The sequence below is a fragment of the Lissotriton helveticus genome, chromosome 1_1, assembly GCF_964261635.1.
Source record: "Lissotriton helveticus chromosome 1_1, aLisHel1.1, whole genome shotgun sequence".
In the NCBI taxonomy this organism is placed as follows: Eukaryota; Metazoa; Chordata; class Amphibia; order Caudata; family Salamandridae; genus Lissotriton; species Lissotriton helveticus.
In genome coordinates, this window is record NC_136057.1 from 1418334128 (window position 1) to 1418349212 (window position 15085).

At 41.7% G+C, this 15085-nt stretch overlaps 1 protein-coding gene across 1 annotated transcript in view; it reads right to left on the reverse strand.

The window, feature by feature from the left end:
* QTRT1 (queuine tRNA-ribosyltransferase catalytic subunit 1) overlaps window positions 1–15085 on the reverse strand; it is a 345830-nt gene that overhangs the window by 110215 nt on the left and 220530 nt on the right. Inside the window, exon 8 of the mRNA XM_078685122.1 lies at window positions 7494–7603. Within this exon, the coding sequence (XP_078541248.1) occupies window positions 7494–7603 (110 nt within the window). The remainder of the gene's footprint in view (window positions 1–7493; window positions 7604–15085) is intronic.

Genomic DNA, 15085 nt, shown 5'->3' on the forward strand with positions numbered 1-15085 from the left:
AGAGGTGTTATCACCTCCTCCAGGCAGGCTGGTTAAGCAATCAGAATATTAAAGAGGGAAGCTTCAAAGGCCTCTGCCACCTTTGAGATGCAACTCACATCCTCTCCAGATAGGGAAAATAGCCCTGCCCCGCCTTGCCTGGGCCCATTTGGCACTAGGACAGGTGGGAAAATTAGCTAGTCAGGAGATGTGTCCCCCTCTCAGGCTAGTTCCACCCCTAAGGTGGGCTACAGGATGTGGACTTTTAGAATTCCACCATCTTAGTTTTGGTGGAATTAGGCTCTCTTGGTCAGTGTTATGCCCACTTCCCACAGGATGTAGACACCCTAAACTAAAGGTAAGTAGCCCATTGAATATAACTTGCCACTCCCCTTAACACCCCTAACTTGAGTATTTAGGTGGCACCCTTGACACCAGGAAATCAAATTCGACGGATCAAGAAAAAGAGGGCAAAGAAGAGCCACAAGAAAAATTAGAACTGAAGACTGCTGTAGAGTTTTGGAGGCAAACCTCCTTGCACCATTCTCAATAATTGTAACCAGTGACTAGTCCTGCAGCTGACCAGCTTCTAAGAACCACAGCAGACTGCCAGCCCTTGCAAATTTCCAGTAACATTCCTTGGAGCAGAGGAGCTACTCCCGGCAGATTGCAGGCACCGAACAAGCAAAGTATGGTTTACCAAGTGTCCGCTCCCTGGCCAGCCCTATGCAGCAGCCTCCCAGGAAGAGGACCATGTGTTCCTGAAGGTCAGATCGGTCCCCCCACCAAGTGAGAAGACACCAGGATCCGCACACGACCAATACTCTTGGTACCAGACCCCTCGCAGAAATCAAAGCCTGTGAGAGTCCAATCCAGATTCCCACTGCACAAAGACAGAGCAGCCGTCGAGGGACCTCAGCACTGCTGAGACCCACTTCCAGAATTACTAGTTGTCCTGATTTTGCACCCTCAAATGGCAAAGACTAGCACCGTAAGGCCCTAAGACGCACAAAGCCCAGCTGACCGTTCCACTCTGCACCCAAGGGCCCCAGCCCAGGTACAGATGAACCGGCTGTGTCCCCTTGCCCCAGGACCCTTGTGATCTCAGCTCCCCGTTGGGAGTTCCTGGACTTGTCGCCAAGTTCCCCTCTGCAGCCTATTTCTAGGTGGCTCCCTTTCCTTCCACAGGCGTAGCGCGCAGAGCTACCAACCCGACCAGCATCTCTGCACCCGGACTTCCCCGGGGCAGATAACGAGTAGCTGTTGGTGGTACTTTGGACCTTGGCCCCCTACGACCCTAAGTCCCAAAGAAGAGTCCCAGAAAACAATCACGAATAACTGTATGAAACATATACCTTTTCTCCCACAGGGAAGCATTGCTACATAAAGACACATTTAAGTGAACTGTTTACTTACCTGTACAAATTCATATTTAAGGAAGAACTTACTTGATAACGAAGTTCTTGGTATTAAAATTTATATAAAAACACCAGTTATTTTTCTAAATTGTTCTAAGATTTATTCTTGAGTGTGTCTCATGTATTGCCTCTTTGAGTACAACTAATGCTTCGCACTACTCTCTGATAAGCCAAAACTGCTCGGCTCGCCCACACTACCGCAAGAGAGAGCATTTAGTGTTATCATTTTTGCCTCTGTAAACCAATAAGGGTTGCCTGGACTCTTTACACAGTGTACCTCGTTTTGCCCACTATATAAAAAAACAGCTTCCTACACTACTTATGCAGGGAAATAATTGAAATGCTGTCCCTGGCCCCATACACCATGTACACATACACACTATTGGAAACAACCCAGCCCCTATTTGGTGACCCAGGAAAAGAACAGCATGAGCTACTCTTAAAAGAACACCACAAACTCACTGACTCAAGGTGAAGTAAGAATAACCATCCACTCAAAAAAGTAAATAATTTCCTGATGTGGCAAGATGCGCTCACAGGAATTTCAATGCGGTTAGCTTCTCACGAATGGATGAGCCGCCAATCTCAAGTTTGTCTCGTGGGAAAAGAAAGCTTAAATGTTAGATGTGTAAGGAAATGTATATCAACCCTGTAAAGGAGCATCCAGGCAAAAATAGAACCGACTTGGGTGGTGAGGGAAAAATGCAGTAAACACCTTCACTTTTGGAGAGATTCAGCAAATGCTTTAGGAGACAACAAAGTAGTGCTTCTCCTCTCCTTCTGAGTCCTCTCTCCAGTAAAGCAGTCCCTAGAACAAATCCCCTTGTACTAAAACTAGGAAGAACTTCTAAAAGGCCAACGAGCAATCTAATCCGTTACCACAAACACAGCTGACAGGCACACTCAGAATTCAGACACTGACTTACCACCAGTACCCACCAAACTACCCTTCATGGGAGTAATGAGGGTCAGGCACTTTCACAACCCATCCACACACCACCTCACACAAACTACATTAATTTCCAATCTTGAATGACATTAAGCAGTCACCATGTGGTGCTCAAATGCTCCCATGTTCTCAAGGGGAAATAAATCTCCTGCATCGAATAGCACAAATGATTAAAAAATATATATATATCAATACATATTTTTCATTCACTCGGTTACGATTAACATGAACATTTTACAGGAGCGTGATAATGGCATTATATATGGGACAAAGTATTTTCAATTGTACATTATAAACATACTGAGAGTCACTAAGAAGCTCTGTGACTAAAAAGAAGAACAAAGCTTAAAGTATAGTATATTCCTTAAAATGCAGGATCACACTATCCGTCTTCCCCAAAGTTATTTCAAATGCATGCTCTTGTGTGCTTTATTCTGAAAGAGATACTATAGGTGCAAATGCATAACATAAACGTGTACTGTGAAAAGCTTCAAATAATTGGTGGCAAAAACATATTTAAAGCAGTTAAAATTTTGTATGTGTGGTAAGTAACGTGTAGAATAATTTCTGATTTCTTGTAATGAAATCCAGCAGCGCAATAAATAAACATTCTATGACAACTTGTGAGGGTAAAATAGGCAAGAGATAAAAAGAAACTGATTAAATAACTGATGTAATTCTGCTCAGTGACCTGGCATTTGCACTGTCTATTGGTTTTGGCCGGAGGCATGGTGATGTCACAACTTAACTGTTTTCAGTTTCATTAACTTTTATTCGATTATCAAGTAAATAATCATAAAAAGTACATAATAAAATTTTTTAGACACATGATTAAGAAACACAATATATAAAAAAACATTTTTAAATAGAGAAATAAGTTTTAAGATACAGATTGGTTCCAGAATTAACTAGAAATGCTGCGACGTGTTATCAAGACTGCTTTAAGAAAGGTCGCTATGTATTTAGCTTCATGCATTGATTTTAAGGATTGCAAATAAAGATATGCTGCATGTGTTTGTCTGTGACCACTGGTTCGGAGAATCGGAATAATCCACTTTTTCCTTGATATTTTATAATATTTACAAAAAAGGACAACGTGGATCGTAGATTGAGGAGAAATTCCGTCACAGGGACAGTTCAGCAAGTTGGGCGACCAATTATTTGTTTCAGGGAATGTAACTAATCGGAAGAAAATGTTAAAGCGAAGTCTTGTTAATAGAAACCTTTCGTGATTGGATAAAAAATACGTCAAATAAAGCTGCATGGATTTTCCAGTTTGTTGGGCGCCAATTTTTTCATTTGATGGTTTAATGATCTCTGTCTGATTCCGTAAATCCCTTAGGTGGTCCAGACACATTAATTTTAACTGCTTCCTAGAGATGTCTTCCATTGAGGGTGGTTCTTCAAAGTAGGATTCACGATTCAAGTCTTTAAAGAAATTAGAAACATAGGTTAACCAGGGGATTTTCCGCCAATTTGCCAGGGTTAAACAGTCAGCAATGAGGGAGCGAGTTAGATGACATTCAGGTTTGCACCATATTCGATGCCACAACAGAATGGGCTGGCATCGGATGGTGTCAATAATATATTCCATACCAAGCTCCCGATGTGAGGCTAATGTCGGAGAACTTTGGGGGAGGGCTAGGATATACTTTACGAAGGCGTTTTCAGTGACCTGTAAGTGGTCGATACGTCCATAACCCCAGATTCCAGCACCATAGGTGGCCACGCTATGGCATTTCGCATAGTATATTGTCAGGAGTTCAAATGGGGCTGGTTTCCCCAGTTTCCTCGAGAAAGATGTTAATGCTAAAGTTGCACGACGAAAGTGGAGATTCCTGGCCTCGATTGCCTTCCGCCAATTCAGAGCATCGTCCACTAGGATACCTAGGTATGGATAGACCCGGGTTTTTTCCAGTTTGGTGTTGTCAACCATTATTGGTTTTGTGGTTTTAGTCCTAGGGCCGAGATGCATTACGAAGGTTTTCTTGATGTTTATTTTGAGACCGAGTGTACTTGTTGGTTTGGATCTGAAGTTGGTTTAGTGTCCGTGCTAGAATCACTGAGTCATCAGCATACAACAGCGTAGGTATTGGGCGATGACTTATCTGGGGGAGGTCCTGACTCCCGTCCAGCATAGCCTGTTCAAGTCCATTAGTGTAAAGATTGAACAGGAAGGGAGCCAGGACGCAGCCCTGTCTTACTCCCTTCGCTATCTGGAATGGACGCGACAATTCGCCACTGATACCATAACGAACTCGACCTTCGGCATTTGAATAAAGTTCTCGTAGGAATGTTGTTATCGGGGGATCCAGACCCAGGTCAGTTAGTATTTGCCAGAGTTTCGCCTGCTGGACGCAGTCAAATGCCGCACTTAGGTCGACATAGACGAGGTAGATGTTGCCTCCTTTGGCGTGTACATATTTACCAGCCAATAGAACAAGGTTCAGAGCCTGCTCCACAGTCCCAAGCCCCTTCTGGAAACCATATTGCAGGTCGGTTATGATGTTATTCTCCCGGGCCCAGGAATGTAAGCGGTCCAGGAGTACTCGACCTGCAATTTTGCCCATTGAGTCCAGAAGGGAGATTGGTCTATAACAAGCAGGGTCGTTGCGGTCTCCTTTTTTAAAAATGGGCAGGAGGATGGAGGTAGACCATGAGTGGAATAGGCCGATCTTGGTTACTGCTGACATGACCCGGGTGATTATCTGCGCCCAAAAGTCTACATCATGGAGGAACAAGTCCATTGGAACGCCGTCAGGGCCAGGGGCCTTGCCAGGTTTGGAAGCCCTAATTGCCTTTATAATTTCATTAAGATGAAAACATATCTTAATTGGGTAGATGTTATTGCTTGTAGGCTGGACCTCGTGAGTTGTGTTTTCTGTTACGGGACCAGGGGCTGTTCCAAAAGTTTGGGCGAAGTGGGAAACCCAGTTTTCCTCCGGTATAGCCACATCAAGATGATCGATATCTGTTTTGTTGGCCAGGAAGGGCGATCTTATGGTTTGCCAGAATAAGGTGCTATCTTTTCTTTGAGCACTGTCGTGTAGGCGCATCCAGAGGTCTTTTTTAATTTGTTTTTTGCGATCTTGCCTTACTGTGTTGTATATCTTCCTCAGATAGGAAATTTCTTGAGGATCCCTAGTAGGTTTATGCAAGGCGTCTTTAAGTGATGAGAGGGCCTTTCGACATGCGGTGTCAAACCATCTCGTGGTGGGATGCTTAGTCTTGTTTTTTATGATAACGAATAACTCGCCCCTTATTGTTTCCTGGATGCTTTGGAAACTGCTGACAATCGTCTTTGGTGATGCCTCCGGAGACGTGCATTTGGATATCCACTGACCTGATTTTTCAAGAACCCTTTGTGTCACCTCTTCAGGATCTATCTTGGTCCATTTTACTGTATACCCGTTCAGATTATTCATAGACAGGGTTTGTTGATTGAGGGAGCTCAGTTTTATGGGATGGACTCTTTCCCGTTTGATGTTAATTTGTATACTAAGCGGGTAATGATCACTTATTGGGTTTGACCCAATTACGAAATTCGCTAGTTGCCCTTTAAGTGAATTAGAGGCTATTATGTAATCTATGGTTGTGCAGCAGCCTCGCCCATGGAATGTGGGCTGGAAATCCTGCTGCGGATTAACCAGTTCGTTCGCGTGGGCCATATCAAAAGAGAATAAAATTTCATTGAGTTTATTACCGCAGAGCGAGTGGGCGAAGTGAGGTATGGGGTTCCCAAGTTCATTTTGGAGGCCGCAGTTTCCGTTTTTATGGTTTGAACACAGAGGAAGGTTAAAGTCGCCACCCCAGATAGTGTAATTTGAGGTTTTAGTGTTGTCATTTTGAGACACTGCTAGGGCTGTGGCGATCTCCTCTAAGTTTGACCAGCAGTCCGAGGTACCTAAATTATTGTAGTAGTTTATGAGAATGTAGTTGTTATTGTCTTTGGATGATGACATCTGAGAGATTTGGAAAATTTGAAATGTTGATGACTCCTTTAATAATTTCATTTTGAGGGGGAGGGTGTTGGCTACGTACGTCATGAGCCCCCCTTTAGATCTGCCCATATTTCCCTGTACTGCTGTGGTGAAGAAAGTTTTGTAACCCGCGAGGTGGAGTGGGATTGTGCACCAAGTTTCTTGCAGGCATAAGATCTGATGTCCTCTGGCCATGTCTAGCCATGGCCCTAGTGTTATTTTTGATAATTCCAGTAAGCAATAGAGATGCTCAGGTTTGTGGAGTCTGCAGGGACAGGAGGCGATTTTAGCAGAGTATTTGCAGGAAAGATGACTTGAGAATGGTGGAATTCAACCTGCGGGGAGTTAACAGGAGGATTAGGAGCTAAAATATGCTGGTGGTGCAAACCAGTGTTGATTCCTTCTGAAGCTAAGGAGGTAATCTGGGTAACCTTGTTAGAAGTGTTTGTAGGAACAACTAGTGTTTCCGGAGATAGGTCGTCGATAGTAACAGTATTGGAAAAGCTAAGGGAACCGGTTGATAATTCTTGGCATACATTCCTAAGATTGCAAGGAACTGGCTCCAAAGAAGCTCGCTGCTGAGTGAGGTTCATTTGCGATAAGATGGAAGTGTTTGTGTTCCTAGGTTTGATCCTGGGTGGTCAATCGACCATCTCCAGGCAGTCAAAGCGGTTTTGCGTTGGGAGGCCCTGCCAGCCTTCATAGGATTGTATGGGCCTATCTTGCCAGTATACTTAACTGTAATAAAGCATTACAATACAGTAGGCTGTCGTTTTCTTATTAGAAATGACTACTAATGTCACAACTAGAATGTAATAAAGTTGGAGACTGAAATTGCAGGCTTCCAAGCATTGATGAGCCACAGTGCGTGATTACCCATTATGTATCAACAGATAATAGGTTTTTGCACAGACATCAGTTGTTTCAAAGTACAGGTTTCACATGGATGATGTCATACAGAGGATCATTTTCCACTGTTATACGGAAATAACATAAATCCGGTGGATGATACATTTAATTCCAATGGTAGAGTAGGTTCAGGGTGATTTTCTTTTTACCAGCCACTGGCTTGAGAGGTGACAACCATTTACGCATAGAAGCATTAAAGCATGGTGCCTAGTTTCATCATTGCCCTTTACAGTCTGGTGTGTTGTGGAAATTCTGTACCTTTTGCACGTTGGGCAGCTGCAGTTCTTGTCGATTGGCTGAAAGTCCTTGGCATACTGCTTGTGCTTTAGCTGCAGAGCGCCCCATGGGACCAAAGCAGAGCCGAACCGCTATACAGATACAAGACACAAAGACAGATCAGAACAGAATGTAAACCGGGCTCAGCAAAGCAACATGCAATCTCATCCATGTACTGCTCTGTGATGTACATCTAACTGCACAGTAACGGTAAATAAGCATGCTGTTCACAAACTGGAAAAAGAAGCAGGTGGTAAGCATTTAGCCACTAAGGTTATTACGGTTACACGGACGCTGTGACTGACAATTTGATCCAGTGGTGGCTGGCTTGTACAGAGGTTGGTAGACAGGGGGAGGGCCCAACCTGCTTCGGACCATGAAACTGCATTACCCAATTCTGGCGCTGCTCTCGCAGCATGAGAGCAACACCAGGATTGGATAGAGCATGCTCTCTTAGAGCTCCTAAGAGCACCGGAGGCCTGCGCTTTCTCTAACCCAGATGTCTAAGACAGCTGGGTTAGAAAACTTCAAAATGCACCTGTCTGGCTGGCCGTCCCAAGACGGGCAACCAAAGAGACATGCACATTTTAAAGCACACAGCTCCCTGCTGCTGCTCAGCAGCTATGGCCCTGCCCTGACACTTAGTTCGGGACGCGGCACGGGTTGCATAAAAATAAAATGGTAATAAATAAACGTTATTACCATTTTATTTTTCTGCTCTGGGGGGACAGGGAGAGACATTTAAAGTCGACGAGAAAGCTGGTTCATCCACCCTTTCCGCTCTCCCCCTTTCACCATATTCTGTGGGGTCCCTCTCTCCTATGCTTTTTAACATTGTATCCATCCTTTGATATTTCTACTCAATTCCTTTCCTTGCACAGCTATTTTCTATGCCAATGACACAAATTATCACCAGTCTCAACTCTTGCGCTTCCCCTTCAATTGCTAGACTTGGATGCCATGTAACTGTTTGAAGCTTAATGCTAGCCCAGCCTCGAAACTTCTGCCCCCTCTTCTGCTGGACTCTAAACCTTTGAAACCAGATTTCATAAAATTATTTGAGGCCTAATGCTAGTAAATCAGAGATATTACTTTGTGGGACCCGCATAGACTGGTGGATCCCCACACTTTGGAACACTCCTCTCCATGTACAGCGCCCATAGAGAAATCTTTGTAGTTTTGTTTGAGAAGGCCCTTTTACTCTCATCTCAACCTAATTCGGTTTCTGTTAATTAAATCTTCCGGGGAAAAAATCTTCCTTTTCTGTCAAATTATATGCAGGTGCAAGTGGTCGCAGTCTGTATTCTACAAATGGGTCTGTCAGACTTATAGTTCACGAAACTGCAAAGAAATTAAAGTTTTTTAAATCAGACAATTAATTTTCTATTGTGTCAGTGTCTCTCCCATTAGGCTCCAGCTAAATCTCTATGCTACAGCGGACAAATGCTCTCTTTGCCGAGGGGGAGGCTTCCCTGTGTGATAGACCGCTCCTTGCCTGGCCGCGCCTCTTGAATAACTTGCCTCTCCACTTGAAAGGCATTTCTTCTAAACTATCTTTTAGGAGATAATTAAGAGCCTTCCTTTCCTGTTAGTCTGTGCACAGTGTTCTCCAACTTCATCACTAGTTCCATTGGCACTAAGAGGCCTGTATTGATGAAGGAGTGCTTCATAAATTCTCAAACTAATATAATTTTATCTTAATTTCCAGAATTCAGTGATGTTACCTTAGTTCCAGCTCGTGGTCCTGTAATACTAGGCCATGGTGAGCCTGTCCGTGGCAGCAAGAGAGGCTCATTGGTTATATGTAATCCAGACCACTATGGCTGCCATCAGAAGCCTCTACAGCTCTAGCCATAGACATTTCAGAATTACCATCAGTGCACTAGGAACCACTGCAACATGGCCACAATGAGAGGTTAACTCAGTTGTGTGGTTGGGATATAGATCAGAGTGGTCTTTAACAAATCAATGTTGGTCTGATAAAGGTGGATTTTTTCCTTCAGTATGAATTGGAGACTTTTTGGTCACACTTGGGCACCTTTAAAGCCCGATAGGTGATAAAAACAAATGTATAGATGTCCATAGTAAATTACCCAAAGGATTTCTGGGAAAAGAAACATACAGAAAATTGTATTTTTTATTTAAAATACATTTTAGAGTATGCTGTTAAAGTTCTCCCCACGGATCTTTGGTAAATTAGTGGTAAAAGAGGCATTTTAAAGTACATTGCATTAAATTTAAAGACACTTTTTTCGGGATGTTTAGGGTCAGCGCCCTCAAGAAATTATTAGAAACTATTTTTGGAAATGGTGCACTTTTAAAGCATATTGGTTGGTATTGCTCGAGCATTCAAGATTTACGCAAAAATGTGATACACTAGATACTCAAAATTACTTATATCGCCCTAGACATCTCAACATTAGTACTGATGCTGGGTTATGAAGCACAAATTCTATTGTAATGTTGAAGGCTCACACATTTACTTTCACGTTCGGTGTTTAGCAGAAACTAATGTCATGAATGAGTGGCCCTCTTCCAAGAAAACAAGACTGGCTATAAGACACTTTCTCATGGAATGGCAATGCTGAGATATATCTGACTTTACAGCCTGTATCAGCACATCCAGAAGATGTCTTTTTCATGTTTTACTGGAGTATTTTGGACATTCTTTTTATTACGAGTGCCTGATATTTCTTCACAGATGCGGTTTCTTACTCCTTTTCAACGATGGATAGGGTTGTTGTGCAGGTCTGAGGACATCTTTTATTTGAATTTTGATATGCTTGCCTTGACAAATACGGTCTTTCTTTAGCTGTTGAAAATCCCATAAATAACAAGCATTTACAATGCAATAGGTCTCGCATTATTAAAGTTATATTTTTGTTGTGTGAAATAGTATTGTTTTGTAGTCATAGGTATGTATTAATGCAGATGACAAAGAATATATAATATATAAAGTATGACAAGTATGAAAGAGTGTAATGAATATACAAAGTAATGATATTTGTATTGTAAAACAAAACTTTAATTTTCATTCTCATAATATTGCTGTTAAATTATACAGTACCTAATATTTAATGGTTATCACTTTCAGCATAACAATTTTTGGTATATTTTATTTTTTTCGGTAACATAGTAAAGACACAATTGTATAATACATTTCTATTGGTAAGCAAAAGTTGTATTTTTTATTACAATGATATGTTACATAAAAGAAAACAGTAACTGTGATATGGTTATAATCGTCACCATCAACATGTTATTGGTCTGTGATTTATGTTGCAGTTTCTGTCAGTGATTCTTCACAGATTACATGTTTTTACATATCGTTTTCACACTAAAGTAATAACAAATGCAAAACACATAGTCTTCTCCATAAAAAAGTGCTCCCACGTCTCTGCGAGTCGCAGCACGCCCCGTCCTGTAGCTAGAACGGGAAGACCCCAATGATGAAGCATGACATCAATTAATACTTGGTGTGTTGGGGGTATCTTACAAACACTCTGTGTGTTTTTGAACATTGCAGTTCTATACAAACCTCTAGGCACATTTATATTTCAGAGTGTGTGTTGGTACTTGTATTCATTGGTATGTAGCACAGCATTGCATATCCAAGAACGCTGGGTTTAGGAACACTAGTGTTTAGGTACACTTTCCCGTTGGTAAGTGTGTCTTTGTGTCACTGTCTGTCTCATTGTGAGTTCACCTATTAGTTCCAGTATACATCACCAGGCAGTGAATAGTGCACCTATAGGAAGAGGACATTTAAAATACTGAGCAGAAGCACAACTGAAGGTAATGGCTACAGATGGTGCAAAATAGACTATTCCACTTGCAAATAGAAAGTATGGAGCATAGCAGAGATGGTGGCAAGTTGACCATTAGCCTTATAGTTGCCGTGTGTGGAACATATCCCACTGAATTGTTGACTTGCCTGCGAGTGTGTACATGTCTGCCTGTGTGTTTGTTTCTTTAACAAAGACTGTGAGTCTGTCTTTGTCTTTGGCTGCTCGTACATACCACAGTAGATGTCAGTTAGTTTTTTAGCCACTATAACTCTTTGTTTACACTAGGTCACATACCCAGAGGAACTTGCAAACACAAACATAATGTAGATGAGATTAGATCGGATCTTGCAAACAGTAATCACCGAATGCTTATATCACACTCACATAGGCCATCACAGCAACAAACTTTTCACACTGCAGTAATGACACATGCAAAACATATACTGTGTCTCATAAAAAGTGCTCACAAATGTCTGCAAATCGCAGCACACCTCACCCTGTAGCTAGAACGGGAAGACCTAATAATGAAGCATGACATAAAAATGAATACTTAATATATGAGGTGTATCTTCATTTGACTTGTGTGCAGCCCTCTGGGTACATTTATAGTGCAGAGTCTGGGTTGGTACTTGTGTTCACTGTTTTGCAGCTGAGCATTGCGTATGCGAGAACGCTGGTATTTTGGTATACCTTCCTGTTTGTAAGTGTGTCTTTGTACATACATTGGTGTCAGTGTCTGTATCACTGTGAGTTCACCTATTTGTCCCAGTATACATCACCGGGCAGTGATTAGTGCACCAATTGGAAAAGGGCATTTAAAACTTAAGAACAGAAGCACAGCTGAAGGTAATGGCTGCAGATGATACGAAGTAGAAAATTCCACTTACAAATAGCAGGTATGGAGAATAGCAGAGATGGTGGTAAGTTGACCATTACCCGTACAGATGCCATGTGTGGAACATTTCACAATGAATTGTTCACTTGCCTGTGAGTGTGTACATGTCTGCCTGTGTGTATGTTTGGCAAAGCCTGTGTCTCTATCTTGGTACATGTATTGTACTTCTACCTTTGTGTGTGGAACATTTCACACTGAATTCTTCACTTGCCTGTGAGTGTCTACATGTCTGCCTGTGTGTATGTTTGTCAAAGCCTGTGTCTCTATATTGGTGCCTGTCTTGTACTTCTACCTTTGTGCGTCTTCTACATTTATTTTATCTAACTGGATCTATATATGCATCTTTATATGTCCGTATCACGATATTCTCCTTGGTATGTACATGTGTATTGCTTTGTTTCTTTGAATGCATCATTGTCAATGCATAATTATTCCTGCATGTCTATTACTGCTTCTACCTTTAGGATTCTGTCAATTTGAGTTTGCATACCTTCGTTTTACTCTTTATTTCGACTTCTAATGTATATTATATATGTATTACATTACTTACAAAATAATGCCAAAAAAGGCAATCTCTAAATACCATTCCATTGCTAATGCTTAAAGCACAACTTTATTTAACTTTCAAATGTTCAGAAATGAAAACAATAGCAATTGGGAAAAACAACCACCAAAATTGGTAAACGCGCGCATTCAGCCTCCAGGTATACATTACTACTCATACCTTTGTAATTGTCTGTACAGGAAGGCAACTATACCCGAATTTAAAGGGAGAAGGCAATTTTTTTCGGAAGGGGGTGGGGGGCTAATTCTAACGATCATAGCCTGTGAGAAGAACTGAAAACATAACAAAAAGGCAAATGTACAAGTAAATGGTGTTTTAGAAATCTATTAAATACTCCTGCAAGGCTGCAGTTACGTCATTAGTGAACGCTTGCATTGTACCTGCATGTATATCAATGCTCTTACCTTTGTACTTCACTGTGCAGACAGGCAAGTAGAGGTACATTGCGAGGGGTTGATAGCCTTTCTTTAGAGTGGGACTAATTCTAACAACGATAGACAGAGTGCCTGTGAGAATGACTGAAAACATAACAAAAGCCTAAGTTTCAAACAAATGGTGTTTTAAAAAACTGTGAAGTATTCCCGCACTGCTAAAACTACGTAATTGGAAAACGCGCGCATTCTCACTGCTCCTATGTTTGTACTTCTCTTTACAGGCAGACAGACAATTTCGAAGGAGACATCGAATTAGTTTGCAATGGCTTCAAGCACGCCATTCAACAGAAAAAAACGTGCACGCGCAGCAGCAGGGCGTGTCATCTACCATGCCCGTCGCTCTGTTCTTCTCTCTTGCTTAAAGCACGCCACACAGAAAAAAAAATGCACGTAATTGGTAACACGCACGCACTCGCACAACAGCAAGGCGTGACATTTCTATTAACATGCCCATCGCTCTGTTGCTCCTCCCACGGCCTATTGGTGTCTGTTACGAGCTTCATGCGCGTAATAGACACCAATCGGCCATGGGAAGAGCAATGCGCGCGACACAAGCCAATAGTGGGAAGTCTTTTGTTATCGGAAGAACGCCAAGACCAATGACGTTACACCAAACAAAAAAGCACACGCACGAGCTTTCAAAGTGACTGCTGAGACCCCGTTTTTCGATTACAAAATGCCTCGCGCTGCGCGAAGCACTGCTACAAAGTGCAACGCTAGGCGCGAGACCTAAAAAGGAAAAAAATATAGCGGCATAGCAACGTTGCATGGCCCGGTTACAAGTTGCCAGCCACCTCCAAATCGAGCGAAGCCCCTTCCCAAAGAATTAGTAGCAAATCTGACATTTTTTTCATTTTTGATCTCATATGCTCAAATAGTCAAATCTGAAAAGAGTTAAAATGCACTTCGACAGGGAACTATAAGGGAGGGATTTTACATTAAATATTGCAGCAAGTAGCATATTTCAAGGTACATTGAGCACTGAATACAGCCAAACTGAACAGAACGTAAAAGCTTATTTACAGAGGCGCTTTACAGTTCTTGCCCAAGGGGTTTTGAGTTTATTACTGATAAACTGTCATTTGAAAGCACATCAGATCAGCAACATTATCTCAAGGCACAATATGTGGCAAAAGCAATTTTACAGAGAGATTTGGGACCCTTCTAAATACATTATTCTGAAATATTTTAATAAATGGTTTATATTAAAGTGTGTTGGACCAGGAACACTGGTGTGTAGGGTTAACAAATCTTCAAAAGAGGTGGGTAGTTGTCACTTTAAAGATGTTTTGCAAAACGTCAGTAGGAAATAGGATATTTTACCTCACCCTGAAAAAATTAACATTGTTTGAAACTGGATATGTATTTTAAAGGTGTTGTGAGCTGCCAGGCTTCAGAATGTCACGTTTCTCAAATCAAGTAATGTTAGGCCATCTAATGATTTTCAAGGATAGAGATGCTCGCAATATTTGGCTGTCTTTTCGATACATCTCTTCAGAAGTATATAAACGAAGTGTTCCAGCTTTGGCAGGGAACCTGCTCATTTACAGAACAATACAGGAAACATTTCTATATGAAGTAAAGATGTTTACTCACTTTCATAACTAACCATTTTGTACAGTAAGAATGGTGACCGCATGGAACAGATTCAAGACATCTTGCACTTGCAGCTGAAATTAATGTTTTTAAAATTAGGATGTATAATTTAACTGACTGCATGGAGCTGGCAAGTACTAAGATGGTGCTAAAATTAATTTCATGTTATACATTAGGTATCAAGTTGCTATACATTTTGGGAATAGAAGTCTTGTTCTACTGTGGAAAAGTAAATTTTGCCATGTTCTGTGTCCCTACGCCTCATCCATCATGTGTTATGTGTGCATGATCAATAT